At 36.5% G+C, this 22,331-nt stretch overlaps 1 protein-coding gene across 1 annotated transcript in view; it reads left to right on the forward strand.

Moving 5' to 3' along the window:
* The window catches only part of LOC306879026 (ATP-binding cassette sub-family C member 4-like), a 38,703-nt gene extending 16,372 nt beyond the window's left edge, over positions 1–22,331 (forward strand). Inside the window, exons 13-30 of the mRNA XM_079431697.1 lie at positions 15–101; positions 635–731; positions 816–1,019; positions 1,419–1,556; positions 1,651–1,688; positions 2,489–2,616; positions 2,705–2,851; positions 5,715–5,794; positions 7,870–8,020; positions 8,138–8,257; positions 8,347–8,457; positions 9,169–9,269; positions 11,215–11,406; positions 11,494–11,739; positions 13,222–13,394; positions 13,486–13,591; positions 18,680–18,814; positions 21,077–22,331. Coding sequence (XP_079287823.1) covers positions 15–101; positions 635–731; positions 816–1,019; positions 1,419–1,556; positions 1,651–1,688; positions 2,489–2,616; positions 2,705–2,851; positions 5,715–5,794; positions 7,870–8,020; positions 8,138–8,257; positions 8,347–8,457; positions 9,169–9,269; positions 11,215–11,406; positions 11,494–11,739; positions 13,222–13,394; positions 13,486–13,591; positions 18,680–18,814; positions 21,077–21,166 — 2,344 coding nt within the window. The 3' untranslated portion in view covers positions 21,167–22,331. The remainder of the gene's footprint in view (positions 1–14; positions 102–634; positions 732–815; positions 1,020–1,418; positions 1,557–1,650; positions 1,689–2,488; positions 2,617–2,704; positions 2,852–5,714; positions 5,795–7,869; positions 8,021–8,137; positions 8,258–8,346; positions 8,458–9,168; positions 9,270–11,214; positions 11,407–11,493; positions 11,740–13,221; positions 13,395–13,485; positions 13,592–18,679; positions 18,815–21,076) is intronic.

A 22,331-nucleotide genomic window follows, 5' to 3' on the forward strand; every position in this document is an offset into this window, starting at 1 on the left:
TCTGTGGGTTTTAGGGCAGTGTATCAGGATGCTGATATTTACCTTTTGGATGATCCATTGAGTGCAGTGGATGCAGAAGTGGGTAGACACCTGTTTGAACAGTAAGTCCATACACTTCATCGATCCGGTTATGTTTTACTGTTGCTATTCAAAAGGTTATTTTTCGGTACATTAAAAGCTTTTAGTTTTCAGAGACAGTCAAGCTCCAAAATGGGCAAAGTAAACCATGATGAACGCAATTATGCATTAAATTAATCAAAAGCAACAGTAAATTGTCAAAATAAATAAATGCACACCTGTTTTCAACAGGAAATAATTCTTGAGCATCAAATCAGCATATTAGAATGATTTCTGAAGGATCATGTGACACTGAAGACAGGATTAATGATGCTGAAAATTCAGCTTTGCATCGCAGAGATAAATTGCATTTCAAATATTTTAAATTGTAATAATATTTCACATTACTATTTTTCCTGTATTTATGATCAAATGAATGCAACTTTGGCGACTGCATTTATAAGAGACGTCTTTCAAAAACATGAAACAATCTTCCCAACCCCAGATTTTTGATCTAAGAGTGTTTCACTCTCAGTTTCTTTGCAGTAAGTATTAAGAGCGCTGATCGTTCTTGCAGGTGTATTTGTGGTATTCTAAAGCACAAGCCCAGGATCTTGGTTACTCACCAGCTGCAGTACCTGAAGGCTGCAAATCAGATCCTGGTTTTGAAGGAGGTGAGCTGTAACAGCACACAGCAGTCGATCTGCATTCCACCTATGAATGAATGAGCCATAATTAACTCATGTCGGCTCTCTCAGGGGCACATGGTGGCAAATGGCACATTCTCAGAGCTGCTGCGATCAGGAGTGGATTTCACCTCTCTGCTGAAGAAGGACGAGGAAGAGGAAGGTGAAAAAGCAGAGGCTCCTCGCTCCCCACGCAGCCGCACACTCTCCCAGAACTCTGTCCGTTCGCACTCTTCATCTGCTCTGTCTGTTAAAGATGAATCCGATCAGCTGCCGGTTTGTGTGTCTTGCCATTTATTTTTGGGTGAACTTTTCCTGTAACATTCGCATTTACAGATCAAATGGGTCAGTAGCTCCATCTATTGGATGAGTGGGTTGTTACACACTGCCTGATCATAAAGATAGACATTTCCACCAAGTGAAAGTATCAAACTGTTTTTCGGTTGTGGCTAGAAAGGATACAGCTAAAACTGGAAGCTAAGAATAAATACATTTTTCTACCTATTAGATTGTGTTTTATTAACATCTACACCCTAAACCTACCCCTTACTATAATGCAAAAACACTAATTATTGTTGTACAGTGTGACAAAAATGATGCTATATTGATGTGCGCATGCTCAGTAGACGAATCTGTATACCATCTAGCCTTAACCTTGTTTTTCCTCATGGGTAGGGGGAGCCTGTGCATACCATGGCCGAGGAGACGCGCACTGAGGGGACCATTGGCTTTCACATGTACTGGAAATATTTTAGAGCTGGAGCCAACGTCCTTATGCTGATTTTGCTTGTGCTCCTCAACTTGCTGGCACAGGTATGAGAGACAGCAGTGATACTGCGGTTATACATTGAAAGACCTCTCGCTCACAGTTAAGAGTTTCATGCTAATGCTGTTTTCTGCTCTATAGACTTTTTATATTCTTCATGACTGGTGGCTTTCATACTGGTGAGTGATCTATAATATTATTATCTGTGCAGCTATGCTTTTATTTTTAAGTACATTGCATTACTGTAAATGCTTTTTCAGTTTGATCTTCCCAAAATATGCATAATACAGTTTGGGTTCAGAAAGATTTTTTTTTAAATAAATTAATACAAGTATGCATTTAATTGATCAAAAGTGACAGTACAGATATTTAGAATGTTACAAAAGATTTTCTATTCATCAAATAATCCAGAGAAAAGTATCACAGCTTCCACAAAAATATTAAGTAGCACAAATGTTTTCAACATTGATGATGATAAGAAAAGTTTCTCGAGCTGCAAATCAGCATATTAGAATGATTTCTGAAGGAGAATTCAGCTTTGCATCACAGGAATACATTACATTTTAAAATATATTGAAATAGAAAATAGTTATTTTAAATTGGAAAAATATTTCAGAATATTACTTTTTTTTAAACTGTATTTGTGATTAGATAATTGTGGCCTTGGTGAGAGTAAGAGACTTTTTTTCAAAAACATAAACCTTAATATATACCATAACAATGTAATTTATTCATTAAATGAAATATCTTTTTATTTGCACATTGTTTAATTTTGAAGTCTTGCCACTCTTAAAAGTGCTTAAATATGTCCATACATTTAAATGGAATGACTAAATTAAATGAAGCAAAAATTAGTCCACGAAGTACACTTATTGCATTTGAACAACCTAAATAGTGCTTAATACATTAGTTGGACAGTACTGAATGGACATGATCTGGTGTTTACCAGCTACCGTAATGTCATTGTCATGATTGACAGGGCCACAGAGCAGGAGAAGCTGGACGTTTCTTCCTCTAACATCAGTTCCACCATCGGCACAAATGGCACTTTCGGCAAAAACATGACTCAAGAGCTCAACCTGGATTTCTATCTCGGCGTCTATGCAGGTATTCTCATGATAAAAGTCAGCAAAATTACAAATGTTGCATGTGTCTCCCATTGGTAATGGGGATTTGTGTATCTTATGTTCATCAGGTTTAACAGTAGCCACGATCATCTTCGGCTTTATGCGCAGTCTGATTATGTTTAACGTTCTGGTGAGCTCAGCGGAGACGTTACACAGCCGCATGTTCAACAGCATCCTGAGAACCCCGGTCCGCTTCTTCGACATCAACCCCATTGGTGAGTACAAAAACACCAATGACTTCTTATAAATCCTGTGTCTATCCATCAAGCTAGTTTTGAAAGCAGTGTTAGAACTGACCAACAGAGGGCAACACATCCTGTGAAACGTACTCTATGCAAGTTATCTGTCCTGTGCTGTTCTTGGGAAACCTCTGCTGATGTGCAGTTACTGCCAGAGGAGAGGAAAGTTCTTGCTGTACTTGTCAACAAACAAAAGCCCTCATACATGAATTCTTTAAAGTATGTCAATATAGGGCTTTTACACAAGAGTGATGGTAGGGCCATGGTACTTTGATAGAATACAGTGGCATGCGAAAGTTTGAGAACCCCTTGCAGAATCTGTGAAAATGTGAATAATTTTACCAAAATAAGAGAGATCATACAAAATGCATGTTATTTTTTATTTAGTACTGTCCTGAGTAAGATATTTTCCATAAAAGATGTTTACATATAGTCCACAAGACAAAAAAATAGCTGAAATTATTAAAATAACCACATTCAAAAGTTTGGGAACCCTTGGTTCTTAATACTGTGTGTGGTTACCTTGATGATCTACGACTGTTTTTTTGTTTTGTGATGGTTGTTCATGAGTCCCTTGTTTGTTCTGAACAGTTAAACTGAGCACTGTTCTTCAGAAAAATCTTCCAGGTCCTGCAGAATCTTCAGTTTTCCAGCATCTTTTGCATATTTTAACCCTTTCCAGCAGTAACTGTATGATTTTGAGATCCACCTTTTCACACTGAGGATGATTGAGGGACTCAAACACAACAATTAAAAAAGGTTCAAACATTCACTGATGCTCCAGAAGGAAACACGATGCATTAAGAGCCGGGGGGGGTGAAAACTTTTGAACAGGATGAAGATGTCCAAATTTTTCTTATTTTGTTGAAATATCATATTTTTCCATTTAGTACTGCCCTTCTGACGCGACAGAAGATACTTGCATGTTTCCTGGAAGACAAATGAAGTACAATTTACCTTGATCTTCAAATTCAAAAAGTTTTCACCCCCTGCTCTTAATGCATCGTGTTTCCCAAACTTTTGAATGTGGTTATTTTAATAATTTCAGCTATTTTTTTGTCTTGTGGACTATAAGTAAACATCTTTTATGGAAAATATCTTACTCAGGACAGTACTAAATAAAAAATAACATGCATTTTGTATGATCTCTCTTATTTTGGTAAAATTATCCACATTTTCACAGATTCTGCAAGGGGTTCTCAAACTTTCGATCCCCACTGTAGATAAAGATTCAATATTAAAGGATGATTGATTCATTGATATTAAGTAATTTGATCAAGCATATTGATTGTCCTCAAAAATGAAGTGGACATGACATAATTGGTGTCAGAGAATTTATATTGTGTGTAATTAATTATCCAAAGTTTTATTTATATAATTTATGAAAAGGGTATTATTTGGAGATACCATCCAAATGTGTAGTTGCTCTCTTGGGGATTATATTATATTATATTCCTAATAATGGTGGTCATTATTTGAATGTACAGGACAAAGTCGGCTGATATGACCAGTTTAATGCAGTATTTTCTCACCTTCTAAAAAGCAAACAGCAGAGCTGGGTTCTGTGTCATTGAGGGCTGCTTATCGGGGTGTTACTATTGATAACATGAGCAAAAGAGCATTTACAAGTCTCAAAAGTCTAATAGATAGTTTTATGGCAGCTGAAGATTCAGTTGTAGCCCTTTTTCACGATACTGTTATCAGCAGCGCACACACAAGGCACAATTGCAACGGGAGGCACTCGCAGAAATCACATACTTTGTGGAATTTTTTATGGCTGGAATAAGCTTGTGATGTGGATTAGTTGACACAACTACCGTATCCTGTGTCTCGGCTCTCTAGCCTGTTTCATCGGTAATCTATGCTTTCTGATAATAAAGAATGGTTAACACTAGTGGGTGTTTATAATGTCTGCTAGATTTTTGGGACTTCTAGCAGTAATCTAAGCATCATTAGCCATAAACATTTCTGACAAATGGCAAATAGATATCCAGCAGGGTGCCAGTGTTGATGGAGTTCTCCTTTGTTTGCATTATTTGTGTTTAATCTGCCATTTATTATCCTCCCAGTCACTATCATAGGTTAAAGGCCTTTATAGCCAGAATTATCATAACCAGTTAGATAAGAAGTAAATGGCAAATGGGATTGTTTTTGATAAAATAATGCAACAGAAAAGTTTGCACAGCATGTCAGCCTGTTTTTTAATTAGTGATGCTTTCGTCACTATTACTGAATAAGATTGTCCAGGATAAAGAAAAGGAGAGATAGTAAAACTAATTTGGTATCTAGTTAAAATGTACTCTTTCTATTCATGTTGGTTTTTATATGGTTATGAAAAACTGTTTTTTTTTTTTTCATTTTTTTTTTTACAGTTTTCAGAATTTTATTTTATGAGTTATACCACATTTTTAAAGTAATAACACATTTTTCCGAACAAGTTAGTGTAATGTTTTTATTATTATTTATTTGTCAAGGTTATTTTTACAGATTGCTTGAAATATCAGTTCATTAAATATCATTACTTTTTATTATTTCTATTAAATATTGTTAGAAATGTTATACTTTTTTAAAAATATCATAAGTAATTAAAAAGTTCAGTTTATTTTTCAGACTTGTTGATTTAATATTTTAAATATTTAATTTAATTTTTAATTTATTTATTTGTTGCATGTCGGTTGCACCACATGACTTTGATTTTACAAAGGCTTTTTAAATATAAATTATCAGTGAATCAGTTTTTCGTCATTTTCTTCACACTGTCCTGTCTAGTTAAATCTATTAAAATTGTGAGGTATTGCTCAGTTTTGTTCTCTGAATGGCTTTTCCCTTGTCATTTCAGGAAGAATCCTGAACCGGTTCGCCAAAGATATCGGCCAACTTGATTCCTCACTTCCGTGGACATTTGTGGATTTTATCCAGGTATGTTTTGCAGTGCAGTGTCTGTTAAACACCACATAATATGCACTTGCTGACGTGGCTGTATTAGAACACCCATCACTTGTGGCCATATGCATTATTCGCTCCGGTAAACCAAGTGTTGTAGACCAACAACATATTGTGGCTTTTTCTCTGGCAAATGTGGTCAATACGTTTGGTGACAGGCGTCACTTTATGTGCTCAAAACGCTATTGTCTAAAACTTGACAGACTGAGTTGGAAGTACAATAGTCTTTCATTTAAGGAGCTTTTCATTGTGCGGGGCAGCAGAATCCTCCTTGTTCTCTCTGAGGATGAGAAAACACTGCAGTCACTTAGTCTTTCCCACAGTCCTCTCTCACTATTGGTTCCCTTTAGTGTGACAGCAAAGTCAGCATGCATTGTTGAATACTTCCTAAAAAATAGCTTACTACTATTCTGCTTGTACTATTTATACAGTATTGGTGCCTTCAAGACGGAATGATTGCAAGACGAACAGCAATATATCGTTTAAGGAATCATGGAGGAAGTTAATATCATTTGTGCTTCATTTTCTCACACTAGTGCCAATAAACTTCTTGTGTTTGTGTGTTTAGTGAAAGTTGAGATGTTGGAAACACTGCCCAACTCGTACGTTTTTTTTTTTTTTTTTGAGTAAAATCACTTAAAACCCAAATCACGTCACATTGTGATTACAGCTTCCGAACCGGTAAACGGCTGATTCCCAGAAGTATTGAAGAAAATATATATTGTAGGGTTATGACTCACTACTTTTGCCAAATGTGCCATTTATACCAGTAGTTGTCAAACTTTTTGACTCAGTGTAGGTAAATATGTTTCCTCTGGTAAATCTAATGCAATGACTTTTTTTTTTTTTTTTTTTTTACAATTAATCTATAGAAATTCTTAGTTTTTGTACATTTTACTTGTACATTTAAAGCTTCTGAAATTCTTAAAGTTTCCACTCTTTTTAACTTATGAATTTGTAATACTTTGTTCATGATTTCCTGCAGAAGGATTAAAGATAAGGGTTTTTAAAAATATTTTTTACTTTTTAATTTCTAGCGCTAAAATAGTTTACAGCTTTAAGTCACTAGAAAAATGTGTATATACATTATAAACATTTTCATGGATTTTTAAGATTTTATTATATTTTTTATTATTTTTCCAGACTGGGGGGGGGGGGGGGGGGGGGGTAAAGTAAAAACAGTTGAGGTAGAACAACTTAATAAATAAAAAATATCTTGATTTTTAGTTGTTTTAGCCTATTTTTAAACTCAGTTTTTTCTCTTTTTAAATCATTTTAAGTCATCCTAAGAAGTTTGTTGAGGGCCCCTAGTGGGTCCCGGCCTCTGGAGTGAAAGCCACTGTTGTACATGTAGTATATATAATATGCTCGATCTTCCATTTCTAGTGTGATGATTGAAATGTAAGTAATATCAGTATTTTAACAGGGGAAAAAAATGGATTCAATTGTAAATGATCCATTTTATTTCCAAGATGATGACTGGATGCCCCTATGAATTAAAAAATGTAATATGTGTACAGTTTCAGATAGTATTTTAATAAAGTAATAGGCATTCCATAGCATGCTGGTATCTGTTCTGAACGTGACCCCGCTGATGAAGCGTCCAAAGCAGTTTAAAGGAGAGAGATCTCACTTTGACGTTATTGAGGTGGTTCTACATGGCGAGTCCTAAAATCACAAGCACAGTAATGCTTTTGTCAGTTTCTGTTCCTCCACAGTCTGTGGGCATCCCAACACTAACCTTAAGTTGTTAACAGTCACAGATAAGAGTAGGGGATTATGGGTTATTTGAATGAGCTCTCAGAAAGTGTCGAGTCAGGCTGTCGTGGCAGCTTGGTTGTTTTTCGTCTGTTTTCTTTGATCAATGTTTGTGGTTTAAAATGAGCGACCAAAACCACAAAGTGCTTTAATGACCCAGCAGTCAACCGTTGTGACGCAGTGCTTCTGCAGTTCACTTCTCATCTAAAACGCAATTTATTTTACTGTTTATTTCAAAAAATTTAAACTTTAAATGAATTATGTTAATTAATTGTGCTTTTATCCACTTACAGGTGTTTCTGCAAATAATTGGAGTCATTGCTGTGGCATCTTCTGTCATCCCTTGGATTTTAATTCCTGTGATTCCTCTTTTGATCGCCTTCCTGTTTCTACGTCGCTACTTCCTGCGGACATCACGAGACGTCAAGCGCATTGAATCCACTAGTAAGTGTCTCCAGTTTTCTCCTTTTCTGTTGTCTTCAGTTATGTTTCTTCAGAGCAGCTTTGTTGTGTGTCCTGTAAGTTTAGTCTGGTGTTGATGACTCTGTGTTTTTTCGACAGCTCGAAGTCCTGTGTTTTCGCATCTGTCATCTTCACTGCAAGGCCTCTGGACCATCCGTGCCTTTAAAGCTGAGGAAAGGTTTCAGCAAGCGTTTGATGCCCATCAGGATCTGCACTCCGGTCAGTAAAGGAGTAGGCCACTTGCAGGACTCAGATTAGCTGTTGACTTTATTAACGTGTTGTTTCAAATGTTTTGTGTGCTCCTGCAGAGGCCTGGTTCCTGTTCTTGACCACTTCACGCTGGTTTGCAGTGCGCTTGGATGGAATGTGTTCGGTGTTTGTGACCATCACAGCCTTTGGATGTCTTCTTCTTAAAGACAGTGAGATATCCAAAGAGATTTTTTACCCACACTTTTGAATGGTAGTGTTTAGGGCTGTCCTCGACTAAGGACAGCCTTTTCTGGTCGACTACTAGTCGTTCATTTTAAACATTAGTCATCTAATCGCACGTTTATTAATAAACCATTTTAATCATTATTATGAGCCTTTTAATTTGTTCTGGGTTTAAGAGATAAAGTCGGCGACGCTGACTCATCATCTCCGCATGCACCTGTATGCATGTTTCATACGGATTACATAATCTTTATTTTTTCTGTGACTAATAAACTTTTGGTTGACCAAGCTTCTTCTGGTCGACTATTAGGGGGCAGCCCTAGTAGTGTTATACGTTTTGTTTTTCTTAAGCGTGATATAATTTATTCTACATGAAGGATGAAGTGATAATGTCATAATTTTGATCAAATTTTAAAAGAGAAAATGGAATGACATGATACATTTGGATGAAGGATGGTCTGGTAAACATCAGCTTCCTTTGACAGTGAAAATGTTTCAGGTCTCAGGATGTTCCATGTCTCAAGAATTAATGCTCTTTAATTGTCAGTTTGTCAAATTTGTATTGAAACAGTGATTTGTTCATTTTTGTGTTTTTCACTGTCAGTGGGAAATTCCTTATGGGGGTTTAGATCTACTTTGTTTATTTTTTCAGCATTTTTGAGACCAATATGTGAATGGATTGTGTCTGGTTCGCACAGGTATGAGGGCGGGAGATGTGGGATTGGCTTTGTCTTATGCAGTCACCCTAATGGGAATGTTCCAGTGGGGCGTTCGACAGAGTGCTGAGGTGGAGAACATGGTAAGACCCTAATATATCAGAATTTACTGAAATTTCCACTACTTTTCAAAAGTTTGGGGTATGTAAAATATTTTTTTGTTTTTGACAGAAGTCTCTTTGGCTCATTTATTTCATAAAAACATACAATAAAACTGTCAAATTGTGAAATATTATTACTATTTAAAATAACTTTTCTGTTTTAATATATTTTCAATTGAAAAATATTGCTGTGATGCAAAGACTCTAGTTTTTAGAGTCACATGATCCTTCAGAAATCAATTTAATATGCTGATTTGATGATCAAGAAACATTTGTTATGATTATCAGTGTTGAAAACAGTTATGCTGCTTAATATTTTTGTGGAAAATATAAATAGCAGTGTAAAAGTCTTTACTTTACACTTTGGATCAATTTACCGCATCCATTCTAAAAAAAATCTGTTCTACTACTAGCTACTGTTCTAGTGCTTATTTTACTTGATTTTTATAGATTTGTTCAAAACATAACATGCGACCCACAGTACAACATTTAGCATAACAAATGTCCTCTCAATGTGAAAGCTGTTACAAAAAGCAGCATAATTATTGAGAAACTCTGAGATACGGACCTGACACGCACAAACAAATATGTGACCCTGAACCACAAAACCAGCCTTAAGTCGCTGGGGTATATTTGTAGCAATAGCCAAAAATACATTGTATGGGTCAAAATGATAGATTTTTCTTTTATGCCTAAAATCATTAGGATATTAAGTAAAGATCATGTTCCATGAAGATATTTAGTAAATTTACTAGTGAAGTGACATACTGCCAAGTATGGTGACCCATACTCGGAATTCGTGCTCTGCATTTAACCCATCCAACGTGCACACACACAGCAGTGAACACACACACACACCGTGAACACACACCCGGAGCAGTGGGCAGCCATTTATGCTGCGGCGCCCGGGGAGCAGTTGGGGGTTCGGTGCCTTGCTCAAGGGCACCTCAGTCGTGGTATTGAGGGTGGAGAGAGCACTGGACATTCACTCCCCCCACCTACAATCCCTGCCGGACCGAGACTCGAACCCACAACCTTTGGATTACGAGTCCGACTCTCTAACCATTAGGCCACGACTTCCCTTTACTACTGTAAATATATCAAAACTTAATTTATGATTAGTTATATGCATTGCTGAGAACTTAATTTGGACAACTTTAAAGGCGATTTTCTCAATATTTAGATTTTTTGCACCCTCAGATTCCAGATTTTAAAATGGTTGTATCTCGGCCAAATATTGTCCTATCATAACAATAACCATACATCAGTGGAAAGCTTATTTATTCAGCTTTCGTGTGATGTATAAATCTCAATTTTGACAAATTTACAGTCGTTATGACTGGTTTTGTGGTCCAGGGTGACATATATGCTTGTTTTATTAGTACTGAAAATACTGTGCTTATTTGGAGTTGGATTGTTTAACATCAATTAGAAGCGCTGTTTCTGTTATGTGTGTGCAAGTTGCTGCCTAGAGCGTTTCAGCTCTGACAATTCCTTACTGTTTGATGCACATTTTTTCTGCCTTTTGAAGGCAGCTGCCTATGCAGAGCCAGCGCCAGGACACCTCCATCAGGGGGGCATTTAAATTTCTAGGGGGGGCACAAGTCACGTTGTGTGGGGGTGGGGGGTGGAGCGTGCAGTTGCTGACGCTCGTTAAAGAGTGCAATCGCTTTCTTATTTGCGCTGTTTTATCGGTACTTTCACTTTCGAAATCGATCGCATTCAGCAAGGAGGGGAGAGGATGGAAAGTGGGGGGGCACAGTAACTCGTTTGGGGGGGCACGGCCCGCGAATGCCCCCCCTTGGCGCCAGCCCTGTGCCTATGTGGAAACAGAGCTAAATTGATTCATATTTTAAATCTACCCAACAAGGTAAACCCCTCAATCCCTCATAAACTGATTTGCTTTCTGAATAATGTGTCTGTCTAGATGACGTCAGTGGAGAGAGTTGTCGAATACACAGAGCTAGAAAGCGAAGCACCTTGGGAAACCCAGAAACGCCCCCCTCCCGACTGGCCCAATCGGGGCCTGATAACCTTCGACAGGGTCAACTTCTCCTACAGCTCTGATGGACCCGTCGTCCTCAAGAACATCTCGGCCATGTTCAGACCCAGAGAGAAGGTGAGTCCAGCACCGCAGCTCCAGAGCATCTTGTGAGTCTGTCACTCAGGACGTGTGCACTGATGTTTTCTGCTCTGCATTGATCAGGTTGGGATCGTTGGACGGACCGGTGCAGGGAAAAGCTCCCTGATTTCAGCGCTGTTTCGTTTGATGGAGCCAGAGGGTAAAATCTTAGTGGATGGGGTGTTGACCTCAGAGATCGGCTTGCACGATCTCCGCCAGAAGATGTCGATCATCCCGCAGGATCCCGTGCTGTTTACAGGAACCATGAGGAAGAACCTGGACCCCTTCAGCCAGCACTCAGACCATGACTTATGGAACGCTCTGGAAGAGGTGAACACACACTCTCACTGTAATAGAGGCCTGCAGGGATGAAGTATTTTGGTAGGCCAAACTCAGAATTGAGCATTTTACTACTTTCAGTTGCATCGTCCTAAAGTCAGTGGGATTTTTTGGGTTGGGTTTTTGATTAAATGCCTAAAATAAGATCTGTGGTTAACACAATCTCAAGATATCGTCATGTTTTATTCTACAACATAAAATAAATCAGTAAAACTGACTTGTAATTTTAATTCATTAATAATTAAGCTTTTACTGGTCTTGAATGTTGCAAAGATGTGGCTAAATGGGACTACAGAGGTTGTCAGGGATGTTAAACATCACAACATTGGGTTTATTATCACACTCTTGCAAACTATTGTAACTCATCGTTTCAGGGAAAATGTTTTTTTTTAATAATAATGAATGAAAGAGTTAATAGTGATAGTTGCTCTAGATAGTTGACTGTATAAGCTTCAAAATTCATAAAAGTTAATTTATGAAGATTATCATGGTGAACAAAATGTAAGAATCGTATGTCACAGAGCTTATTTTCTGCAATAATCCAAAAGCCAATGGTAAAAACCTGTTGGGAACTTGTCAAGGGAACCGGGGTGATGTGAACTTCCAGGTTGTCCTACAAAAATGCATCATATTATACATTCTATACAGGTTTCACTCCTGATCATCTCAGGCCCCGTTTACACTAATGCGTCTTCGTTTTAGAATGAAAACGATCAACATTTACACTGGCGTTTCAGAAACGATCTCCGTTTACACTACACAACCGAAAACGCATGTCACATGACCATTCATGCAGGTACAGTCATAGATATGTATAGGTAGATTCCATATTATTTAGATGGTGGATGCATCTGCGTGCTTGGAGCGGTCAAATCGGGAATCTGATGTTATTGTTTACACGGTCATCAAGGATACGCAAAGCGAATGTGGGCAGCCACGCCATCGTTTTCAAAAGTCTCTGTTTTGGTCCGTTTACACTGAAACGCAACCCCAGAGTTTTCAAACTAAAACGGGGTCTGCAGCGTTTTCAAAAGTCTCCGTTTTCGACCTCGAAAACGCCAGAGTAATGTAAACGATGGGCGTAGCCGTAGCAAAAGTTATGCGTTTTAAAACGAAAACGCACTAGTGTAAACGGGGTCTGAGAGGGGTCAGTTGGTTTTTACATGTTTCAAACATCCACTTGTGAATGGATTTCTTACTAATTAAATGATAAAATGTCATATTTAGGTAAATAGTTTTAAAATGCGCAAATATCAAAATAAAACTGTTGAAATAAATCTGATCAAAAACACTTATTTAACACTATCTGCATGTGATGAACCATATAGATCTTGGTCAAACATGTCCATAAATCCATTTTCTGATGTGAACTTTCCCCCAGTGGATTTACGTGATGGTTATAGATGTAATACATTTATTAAGCGATCTCAAAGTCCAGCTCTTGGAGTGAATCTGTGCTTTGTTTGCTCAAAGGTCCAGCTGAAGGCTGTTGTGGAGGAGTTGCCTGCTAAACTGGAGACAGAACTGGCTGAGTCTGGATCAAACTTCAGCGTGGGTCAGCGGCAGCTCGTCTGTCTAGCTCGGGCCATTCTGAGGAAGAACCGGATTCTCATCATTGATGAGGCCACCGCAAACGTGGACCCTCGGTGAGTCTTTTACCTGGAGATTGTTTAAGGACCTATACAAACAAATACAACCACTCTTAAGGACTATAACAGAAATGTTTGTGTTCTACAGGACAGACGAGCTGATCCAGAAAACCATCCGTGACAAGTTCAAGGAGTGCACCGTCCTCACCATCGCACACAGACTCAACACCATCATAGACAGCGACCGCATCCTGGTGAGGGCAGAGATGGAGCGCTCTTTATCATAATGCATTCAAAGATGTGTAAACTATTTTAGTACAGCAACCAATCTTCAAAATGAGCCAACACACATCATTTAATTAATATAATTCCATGACCATTTAAGAAAGAAAAAGAACAGGTTACAAATTTTCAGGTCCATTTTAACCCAAGAATCAAATCAGGCTTTATTATATAGATTTGTCTCAAAAATACCTTTGTAAAATATATTTAGCTTCTTTCCCATATTTCACACATATCCTTGGGACTTAATGTTTGTTAATAAACATGAATTTTCACACCTATTGATGAAGCAATGCAACATGAAAAATGTATCTTCTTTTTCATCTGAAATTGGAATTTATTCAAGTAAAGGGATTATATTTGAATTCTGGGGTAATGTTAATTTTATTTATTTATTTTTAGTAGTCATGAGTTATAATATTAAAGGAATAATACTGGTAATTGAGAGATGATATGTTTTAGAAATTTCAAATAATAATATTTTCAAATAACAGGTCCCTTGACTTGAATAAAAAAAAATCTGGGATCAGTTTTTTTTTTTTTTTTTGGTAATTCATGTAAAATTTACATTTTCAAAGAATTTCTCAGTTTTTAAATTAAACATTAAAGTGGTAAATAACATGGTTATGAGAAGTTATCAGATCAGATACAATATGGTTTTAATTGAAAAATAGTAAGTTATGAAATTACATGCAGATTTTAATTGCATTATGAAAGTTAAAGTAATAGTGGGAAAAAAATGAAAATTCTGTCTTAACTTACATCACCTCTCAATCATATACAGTGTTTCGGCCCGGCACCCCCCACCCCCCTTGAAGGTCAAGTTAATTTTATTTAATTTTATTTTCTCTATAGCGCCAGATCACAACAGAAGTCATTTGAAGTTACCTTTCCTATCAATACCTTGTTCTTTTATTAAACAAACTAAATAGCCTTATTTATCTTATTTACATGACGGCATGTCATTTCGTTCTCTACATTACATAGTCGCACTCTCTGTATCGCGCACAGCGGAGTTCCGCCACCATGCACTCACTCACACACACACGTGTACGCGCACACACAAGTGAGCACATTCCCACTCGTATTTGTAAATATTAAGCCGCAAAAAGTCTATTTAAATATGAATTCTGCGTGTCTGTGTTAATGAATTTCGTAGATGCGCGGTTTTGTTTACTACTTGTACTGAAGCGCGTGTGACGCTTCCGGTGATATTAGCGTCTGTCGGACATAAATACATGAACAACATCTCCAGAACTTCTCTGAGAGTCACTTCATGAGCATTTGACCGTTTCATTTAAGTAAAACTATCCTCATCATATCATATGCACACACAGAAATGTAAAGGTATTCACGGCAACCGGTCAAAATAAAAGTTTAACTTGAAGTCATTGCTGCAGAAATAGTCAACATTACTGTTGTTCAGTAGAATGTATGTAATAGGCTACTACTAAAATTATTAAAACCTTATTTTTAAGCGATAATCATATAATATTTTCCAAAAAATAAAATTTGTTTAATTTTAATTAATTCAAAGATAAATTAAATGAATATTTTATGCCTTAAAAATTGCAATACACAACACAGAATTTCTGAGGAAAAAAAAATCATAGGGCTATTGTAAGAATAAATGAAACTTGTTTTTATGCTTTCAAATATTTAGACATGCAAAACACAAAATTTGGTGACAATAAAACATAAGGTTGGTATTTCATAGGGCATGTAATAAATTGATGTTAAATTGTTCAAGTTTCATGATTTTAATTAGCAAGACATGCATTATGATTAATAACATGTAATTTAACCATTAAAAAGGAGTCCAGAAAAATTAAAAGGGAAAAAAACGGAAACCTAGGGCAAACACTGATATATCATTCCAAACCTACATGTTTCTTCAAAGAAATTCAAAAGTTGTTGTTTTGAAGTTTACGTTTTCATGCTGCTTTTTACCATACAACAAAACTATATATTAGGAACTATATATCAGGAGCATTTAAGCTCAAAAAAGACAAAACAGCATAATAAATTGGTGCTTTTTACCTATGCTGCATATTATGTGAACCGATATGAAAATCAGAAACTACACAATTTTTAGGTCTCACAAGCCTTAAATGCATACAGTCATGGCCAAAAATATTGGCACCCTTGACAAATATGATCAAAGAAGGCTGTAAAAATTAATCTGCATTGTTAATCCTTTTGATCTTTTATTTTAAAAAATCACAAAAATCTAACCTTTCATTGGATAATAAGAATTTAAAATGGGCTGAAATATCATTATGAAATAAATGTTTTTCTCAAATTGGCACCCCTAGAAATTCTTATGAGTAAAATATCTCTGAAGGATATTCCCATTCATATTTTGAGCACTCCAGGGTGATTATGAACATGAAATTATCCAGCCATGTCTTCCTGTTTCACACAAATATACATAGGAGGGAAAACAAAGTCCAAATTCCCTTGATCATCCATTACAATGACAAAAACCAAAGAATATATTTCTGATGAGCAGCAAAAGATAATTGAGCTTCACAAATTAGTGAAGTGGCTTTAAGAAAAGAGCTAGAGCAGTGAAAATCCCCATTTCCACCATCAGGGCAATAATTAAGAATTTCCAATCAACAGAAAATGTTGTGTCTATATCGTCCTAATGCACGGTGAGAAGGAGAGTTTGAGTGGCTAAAGACTCTCCAAGGACCACAGCTGGAGAAATGCAGAAAATAGTTGAGTTTCAGGGTCAGAAAACTTAAAAAAACAAAAAAAAACAATTGTCAAACAGCACCTACATCACCACATGTTGTTTGGGAGGGTTTCGAGAAAAATTCTCCTAGCTCATCCAAAAACAAACTCCAGCATATTCAGTTATCAGACACGACTGGAACTTCAAATGGGACTGGCTTCTATGGTCAGATGAAACTAAAAAATGAGCTTTTTAGCAGCAAACACTCAAGATGGGTTTGGTGCACACGGGGATAAAAAAGTAGCCCATGTGTACAATGAAATATACTGCTGTATTTGTGATGTTGTGGGCCTGTATTTCTGCTGGAGGTCCTGGACATATTGTTTAGACACATGGCATCATGGATTCTATCAAATACCAACAGATAACAAATCTAAAAGTGACTGACTCTGTTAGAAATCTTATTATGGGCAATGTTTGGATCTTCCAGCCGTGCAATAATCCAAACACAAACCTCAAAAACAACACAAAAATTGGTCACTGGGCACAAAACCAAGCTTCTGCTGGCCATTCCAGTCCTCTGACCTGAACCCTGTAGAAAATGAGTGAGGTGAACTGAAGAGAAGAAGCACCGTCATGGAGCTGTGAATCTGAAGGATCTGGAGTGATTCTGGATGAAGGAATGGTCTCTGATCTCTTGTCGGGTGTTCTCTAACCTCATCAGGCATTATAGGAGAACATTTAGAGCTGTTAAACTGACAAATGGAGGTTTCAAAAAGTGTTGAATAAAAGGGTGCCGTTAATTGTGGCCAAAGTGTATTAGAGAAAAACATTTATTTCATAATGATATCCCCCCCCCATTTTAAATTCATATTATCCAATGAAAGGTGAAAATAATGACTTTATTACGACTGATTCATTCAGTCGGTGAGTGAGTCATTAATTCAAAGCAGTAAGTCATGAGTCTTTTTGATTCATTCATTATTTTATTTTTATTTTTTTTATTTAACCTTTATTTAAACAGGAAAAGTCCCATTGAGACACAGTCTCTTTTACAAGGGAGTCCTGTATAGCATGTTCAAACATAGGTTACAAGACAATAAATTACAATATAAAATACAACGCAGATTTACACAAAATTTACAAAATATTTGCATGTGAAGATGCAGTGAATTTAAAATATATAAACAAACGAAAATAGTGGCTAGAAACCAATGTCCACCCACCATTAATTAAAACAATTACACATGTCCGTCCGCATATCCGATATTCTGTTTTTAAAAGCAGCTAGTGAAATTAGCTCACCAATCTTAAGTCCAGACTGGAGTTCATTTCAGGACGAAGGACCATAGAATGACAAACCCCTCTTTCCTGCTTCTGTCCTCATTCTTGGTACATTAAAAAGTAGTACATCACTAGATCTTAATCGATATGTACTTTGGGTACGAACAAATTTTAAACAAATATAAGACGGCAAAATACCTAAAATCGTTTTATAAATAAAAATGTACCAATGTCGCATCCTGCGCGATTTAAGTGACGGCCAATTTACCATATTATATAAGATGCAATGATGTGTCTGATAGCCTGCATTTGTAATGAACCTGAGAGCCGCATGATAAAGAGGGTCTAATATTGACAAAGTAGATGGACAAGCAAATTGATAGATGATATCCCCATAATCTATCTGAGACAGGAATAGTCCTGCAACCAGTCTTTTTCTTATAGCCCTTAAAAAGCAAGATTTTAATCTATATAAGAATGCCAGAGTGAATTTAAGTTTCATAGCGAGAGCTTCAATGTGTTTTTTAAAGGTAAAACCTTTATCAAGCCAGATACCCAAATACTTGTAAGTATCAACAAGTTCAATAGCTTCATCTTGAAGTGTCTTAATAGCAAGAACTGGGACTTTAGTACCTACGGGGGCAAAAATCATTGCCTTAGTCTTTTTTGCATTTAAAAGTAACTTCAAATCAAACAAGGCGGATTGTAATGAGTTGAAATCTGACTGCAAATTCGCACAGGCAGTCTCAGATGTAGAGGCACAAGAATACATAATTGTGTCATCGGCATACAAATGATACTGTGAGTATTTAAATTCACTACAAACATTATTTATATAGATAACAAAAAGCAAAGGACCTAAAATCGATCCTTGTGGGACACCCTTTTTTAGAACGACAGGGTCAGATGTTACATTCCCATGTCTTACAATTTGAATTAAAAGAATCAGTTCATATTAGTCATTCATTCATGAATTTGCTCCAGATACAATCTCCAAATATCACATTGTATGGTTTTAATGTTTATTTCATGTAACCAGTTCTGGAAAAGAACCAGTTTTCAAGGCATCAAAAACCGATGTTTGTTGTTCTTGCAGGTTCTGGATGCAGGTCGAATCCACGAGTATGATGCCCCCCACATTCTCCTACAGGACCAGAACGGGATCTTCTACAAGATGGTGCAGCAGACGGGGAAGGCAGAGGCGGCCTCTCTGCTGCAGACCGCCAAACAGGTGAGCAGAGCTCCGAGTATCCCTGTCCGATCGCCAAATATGTGACACATGTACCTGTGCCAGAAAGCCACAATACAGTGCGTTTGAAAGAGCCCAGGCCTTTGTGCTGTCAGTCAGTATTAGATTCCCTCTCCTCGGTGGCATGTTGTTCTCCCTTCGGATCGGGTTCCTCTCCGCCTCCTTCAGCCGGTGAGCTCATTCTCCGTGCCGGCTCCTCTGGAGCTGACCGCCGGGGCTTTCAAGCACACATCCACCTGATATCAGACCACTCCGCCATTGTGCTCTCTGAATGCCGGCTCAATTGAGAGTATATCTGATAGTATGGCCAACTGTTTGTCGGCCATGCTTTGTGTTGTTGGGACTTTTCTCCGTGTATCTGCGGGGGGTGGACACCAGGTGCTTTTTCTTCTTTTTGTCTTTGCGTTCATTGTTAGCCATGGGTGCTTTTAAATACAATGAAAGGTTTTGATTACTGCATAATAATGATATTAAATAAGAGGGGATTTTTACTTCCATTCAGCCTGCTGTGTTCCGTCCCCTGTGTTTAGAAAAGCATTGTCGGAGAAGATTTGGGAACAGAGTGACGCCTTTCATCCATTTCCAGGTCTAATTAAAGGGTCACATACGCTACTGGTCAAAAAGTTTGGAATGATTACGATTTTTAATGTCTTTGAAAGAAGTCTCTTATGCTAACCAAGGCTGTGTTATTTGTTAAAAATACAGTAATATTATTACAATTTAAAATAATCTTTTTTTTTTAATTCAGTTTTATTATATTAAAAAAAAAGTTTTATGTAAATTGTTTTTATGGTCACCAAGGCTGCAGTTATTTGATCAAAAATCAGAGCAGTAATATTGAGAAATAACCATTTTCTATTTGAATGTATTTTAAAATGTAATTTAATAATGTGATGCAAAGTTGAATTTTCAGCATAATTGTCATCATCTTTCAGAAATCATTCTAATATGATGATTTGATGATCAAGAAACATTTCTTATTATAATTGGTCTTGAAAACAGTTGTGCTGCATAACTTTTTTGTGGAAACTATGATACACTTCCATTCAAAATATAAAAAAAAACTAACAAACAAAGAAATTAATACTTTTATTTGCATTCATTTGATCAAAAGTGATTAAAAAAAACATTTTATAATGTTGCATATATATACATATATATACATACATGTGTGTGTGTGTGTGTGTGTGTGTGTATATGTGTATATATATATATATATATATATATATACATATATATACATATACACACACACACACACACACACACACACAGTCATGGCCAAAAATATCGGCACCCTTGGTAAATATGATCAAAGGCGGCTGTGAAAATTAATCTGCATTGTTAATCCTTTTGATCTTTTTTTTTTTTTTTTTTTTAAATCACAAAAATCTAACCTTTCATTGGAGAATAAGAATTTAAAATGGGCGGAAATATCATTATGACATAAATGTTTTTCTCTAATACACTTTGGCCACAATTAACGGCACCCTTTTATTCAACACTTTTTGAAACCTTTGTGAATATGAATGGGAATATCCTGCAGAGATATTTTACTCATAAGAATTTCTAGGGGTGCCAATAATTGTCCGTGTATTTGAGAGAAACATTTATTTCATAATGATATTTCCCCCCCATTTCAAATTCTTATTATCAAATGAAAGGTTAGATTTTTGTGATTTTGTTTTTAAATAAAAGATCAAAAGGATTAACAATGCAGATTAATTTTCACAGCCGCCTTTGATCATATTTACCAAGGGTGCCGATATTTTTAGTCATGACTTATATTTTTCCAAAGAAATCCTGTTGTTTTTAACTGTCTATTAATCAAAGAATCCTGAAAAAATGTATAATTCACAGAAAAATATTAAGCAGCAAAAACTGTTAACCATTATTAATAATTGGGCATCAAATCAGTATATTAGAATGATTTCTGAAGGATCATGTGACACTGAAGACTGGAGTAATGATGCTGAGAATTCAACTTTGCATCACAAGAATAAATTACATTTTCAAATATATTTAAATAGAAAACTTGTATTTTAAATTGTAATATTATTTCATATTATTATTTGTAATTATTACATATTTTATTGTATTTTTAATCAAATAAATGCAGCCTTAGTGTGAGCATATGAGATTAAAAAAAATAAAAATCTGAATTATTCCAAACTTTTGACCATTAGTGTACATCACACTAACCATGTTACCATGTCACACTAACCTCTTTCTTTTCGTTCGCAGGCGTACATGAACCGCAGTCCGGTCCACCAGCTCAACGGCTTCGCCACCACAGTAGATGGCAGCTTGGTTATCTTCGAGACTGCTTTATAAAGGCCCGTGAAGTGCCTGATGTTCACAGCGCCTGATGCCCAGCATCCTCCTCCTGCGGAGAGCAATGGGCTCAAGCTCTGCCTCCTCGCCCACAACACCCGACTGAGCAGAGCCGGAGACACGTGCAAGCACTCACACCGAACGCTCACGCCAGTGACTCCGAGAGGACAGAGCTGCAACCACACCAGAGGACTGCATACACCAGTGTTCTGATTTCTCCAGAATGATAGGCTAGAGATTGTACACCACTGTATGTTATGATTATTAATATGTGCCTTAATGTGTAAGTGTAGTACCAGGATTGCTAGGGGCCAAAGAGATAGCTTGCCTTTGCTCTAATGAAACACTATGCTTTGAACTAGACTAATTTAGTTTTCCCGGTGCCTTTATACTACATGAACCATAAAGGCTGCTGATTCTGATGGCAACAATAAGGCCTTTAATCATTAAGACAACACTATACTGAGACGGCTATATAAAGTAGTCTAAAAACAGCACCTATTTTTGTTTATTTATTTGCGATTCTGCCTTAAAATTTGCTGGATAACAATCATTTTGTAATGCTGCATTGTTTCTTGGGCAATGAAAACTTGTGCAAAAGTTCTTGTGCAATACAAACGATCCTGAACTTTACATTTGTGTTTAATGTGCCAGTTAATGCTGTCCGTGATTTCGTTGAACTTTTTGAAAAATGATTTTATTTTTATAATTTGTTTTGTGAATCTGTGAGAATGAAAGGTGCTGCTCATATTTTTTTTTGTTTTGTCTGTTTCATTTGTGCTTTATGGAGAGGTAAAAGAAGAGAAAGTTGCAGTACCAGCCACAATAGATGCTTGTGAAATGCAGTTTAGCCCAACAGATTCATTTAAATTAAACAACTGAATTCCGTGTTTTTTAACTTCATGGTTATTTGTTTGAGAATTAAGTGAGATGTTGTCATATCCCATCTGGGTTTGTGTTCAGTTTGAACTGATGAGATGGTTTCTGCTGGTTGGAAGAATCCGTGTTTGCTGTTTCAAAATCAGAAATACATGTTTGTATTCTTTGCATTTATGTTCAAATGAGTATTTGCAATTGTTCTGTCACGTCAGATCTCTTTTTTTTGTGCTGTTATATGCAGAATTTGTTTTTACAATTAATAAATGAATGATTTTTTTTTACTATT

This window comes from Barbus barbus (genome assembly GCF_936440315.1).
Source record: "Barbus barbus genome assembly, chromosome: 13".
Classification (NCBI taxonomy): domain Eukaryota; kingdom Metazoa; phylum Chordata; class Actinopteri; order Cypriniformes; family Cyprinidae; genus Barbus; species Barbus barbus.